Source organism: Hermetia illucens, chromosome 6 (assembly GCF_905115235.1).
Source record: "Hermetia illucens chromosome 6, iHerIll2.2.curated.20191125, whole genome shotgun sequence".
Classification (NCBI taxonomy): domain Eukaryota; kingdom Metazoa; phylum Arthropoda; class Insecta; order Diptera; family Stratiomyidae; genus Hermetia; species Hermetia illucens.
The window spans coordinates 90,342,453-90,344,792 of record NC_051854.1 but is presented as its reverse complement, the minus strand read 5'-3'; the positions used below and the strand labels follow the sequence as shown (position 1 = coordinate 90,344,792).

General features: G+C 41.9%; 1 protein-coding gene across 1 annotated transcript; it reads right to left on the bottom strand.

Annotated features, from left to right (window-relative positions):
• Positions 1-1,197: 1,197 nt before the first annotated feature.
• On the bottom strand, positions 1,198-2,050 carry LOC119659874 (Krueppel-like factor 5). Its single transcript, XM_038068192.1, has one exon. It carries the CDS (start codon positions 2,018-2,020, stop codon positions 1,202-1,204), a length of 819 nt encoding a protein of 272 aa, XP_037924120.1. The 5' UTR covers positions 2,021-2,050; the 3' UTR covers positions 1,198-1,201.
• Between the last annotated feature and the right edge of the window lie 290 nt (positions 2,051-2,340).

Here is a 2,340-nt window from a genome sequence, read left to right as displayed (position 1 = left end):
TGACGCAATACATGATGCACGGTTACTCATGGAGAAACACCGTGAGAAGCATCGCCCTCTTTACATTGCATTTCTGGATCTAGAGAAAGCGTTTTACCGTGTGTCACACGAACTCATCTGGTATGCTCTACGACAACACTTAGTGCCAGAAGAACTGGGTTCAATTGCTCTACCACGAAGCGAAAAGTAAAGTTCGAAGCATGGTGGGTGTATCAAAACCGCTTCGTGTCTCTGTTGGTGTTCATCAAGGAAGTGCCCTCTCATCACTATTTGTTCTTGTTATGGACACCGTCGCACGGGATATCCAACATCCAGCGCCCTACACACTGCTTTATGCAGATGATGTTTTCCTAGCATCTGATAGCAAAAATGATCTCGAGCAACTTGTCCAAAAATGGAATGATCGCCTCATGCAACACGGTCTCAGATTGAATCTAAACAAAACTGAATTTCCGTCGACCGATCCCCATGAAACAGGAACAATCACTGTCAGCGGCAGTGATCTGCCCAGAACTGAGCGTTTCAAATATCTCGGATCAACGCTATCAGCCAATGGAGAACTGCGTTATGAAATTGCTTCACGCATTAACGCAACCTGGATGAAGTGGCGTTCCACAATTGGTGTTCTTTGTGATCGACGTATCAACGAAAGTCATAATTCTAAAATTTACCACAGTGTCGTCCGTCCTGTCGCTATCTATGGTTCTGAATGTTGGCCGACTATGAAAGACAATGAATGGCATCTTGCGGTAATGGAAGAGATGTTGCATTGGACTAGTGGCGTGACACGTTTTGATCACATCCGAAATGAGGATATCCGCGATCGTTATGGAGTTGCACCGATCGTGGGAAAATTGCGAGAGAGGCGTCTTCAATGGTATGGTTACGTAATTCGTGCTAACGAGAATTCACTTGCCAAGATTGATCTGAACATCGAAGTCGATGGTAAACGACCAAAAGGCAGGCCGAAACAATGATGGCTTGATACGCTGGATGGGGATTTAAAAGCCTCGAGATTGCACCCAGATCAGGCATTCCGTAGATCCAAATGGCGAAACCGATCACGACACGGGACAAAGGCTGAAAAAAAGAAGACCAATATGAAGACAGTTTTTTTTTTGAAAAATCATTATAAAACATTTTATTCTTACTTATTCATTAGTTTTTACAAAACAAACTTAATCTAAACGCACTGGGCTAACTAAATATCACAGGAATTCTTCGGTTTCCTTCCAGGCCGTATCAGTGGTAAATTCGTCAAAATAATCCCTTTCTGCTTGCATGCAGCCATTTTCCGTTCATGAACCTTCTTATGTTTTGCCAAATGATCCGATCGCGAGAAACACTTAGAACAATACGTGCAACTGTAGGGTTTGATTCCCGAATGTGATCTCCTATGTCTGGCCAATTCATCTGACCGCGAAAACTTCCAGGTGCAATTAGGCCAAGTGCACACGTAGGGCTTATCTCCTAAATGACGTCGAATGTGCGCTTTCAAATGAGCTGGTTTTGCGTAAACTTTCTTACACGTTCCATACGTACACGGGAAAACCTTATCCTGTTCAAGATCTGATTGATTTGATGAATGAGACTTTTTAGGACATTCCCTTTCAGGACGAAATTTATTTAGATTTTCGGAACTTTCCTTCAGGAACATATCACAGGATTCATTGCACAACGGGGTTCGCTCAGGCAGCAAATCGACAACATCAGGAAGTTCAAGATAGTTTTCCAGGAATGCATGCTCCCAATCTGGTTCAGAGATCTGATTACTGTAGTCAAAATATTCGGAGTTGTTGGTGTCGAAGTCATTTTGGAAAGGCTCGAAAGTTTTGCCGTAATCACTTGTCAGGAGTGTGGTTATTTCATAGTTATCATTGTTGTCGGATTGAAGGTTGCACGGTTCGTATAAATCACTTTTACTTATTATATCGATTCCACTTTCCGAATAGTCCCACATGAGGAAATCATTTTCTAGGTCCGAGTAGAGCTGCTGAAATCCACTTGATAGAAATTCCATCTTTTTGGATGAACACGGCTTCCCGTCTAATATCCGCGATTATTGGAAACTGAACTATTTCCTAAAATTTCCCAAACTTATAAACCCTCTCGCAGAGTTCTGGTTTATTGATCTCATATTCCATAGATTTTTTTACAGTCTCAGCAAAATAGATAGATGCGGAAAGATTTCGAAATAAACTGAAAGCAGCTCTCCTGTGAACTACTTCAGCAGATTAGTTTCCAAGATAAACCGAAGGGTTCCAAGTGATATCACTACATGGTAGTCTTCCGATAATTCAATTATTCCAGCACATCTAATTTAGTTGGACTAGCCAAGTA

What these genes read in the sequence shown, in the direction of transcription:
- LOC119659874 (XM_038068192.1), bottom strand. Translation starts at nt 2,020, where the DNA reads ATGGAATTTCTATCAAGTGGATTTCAGCAGCTCTACTCGGACCTAGAA.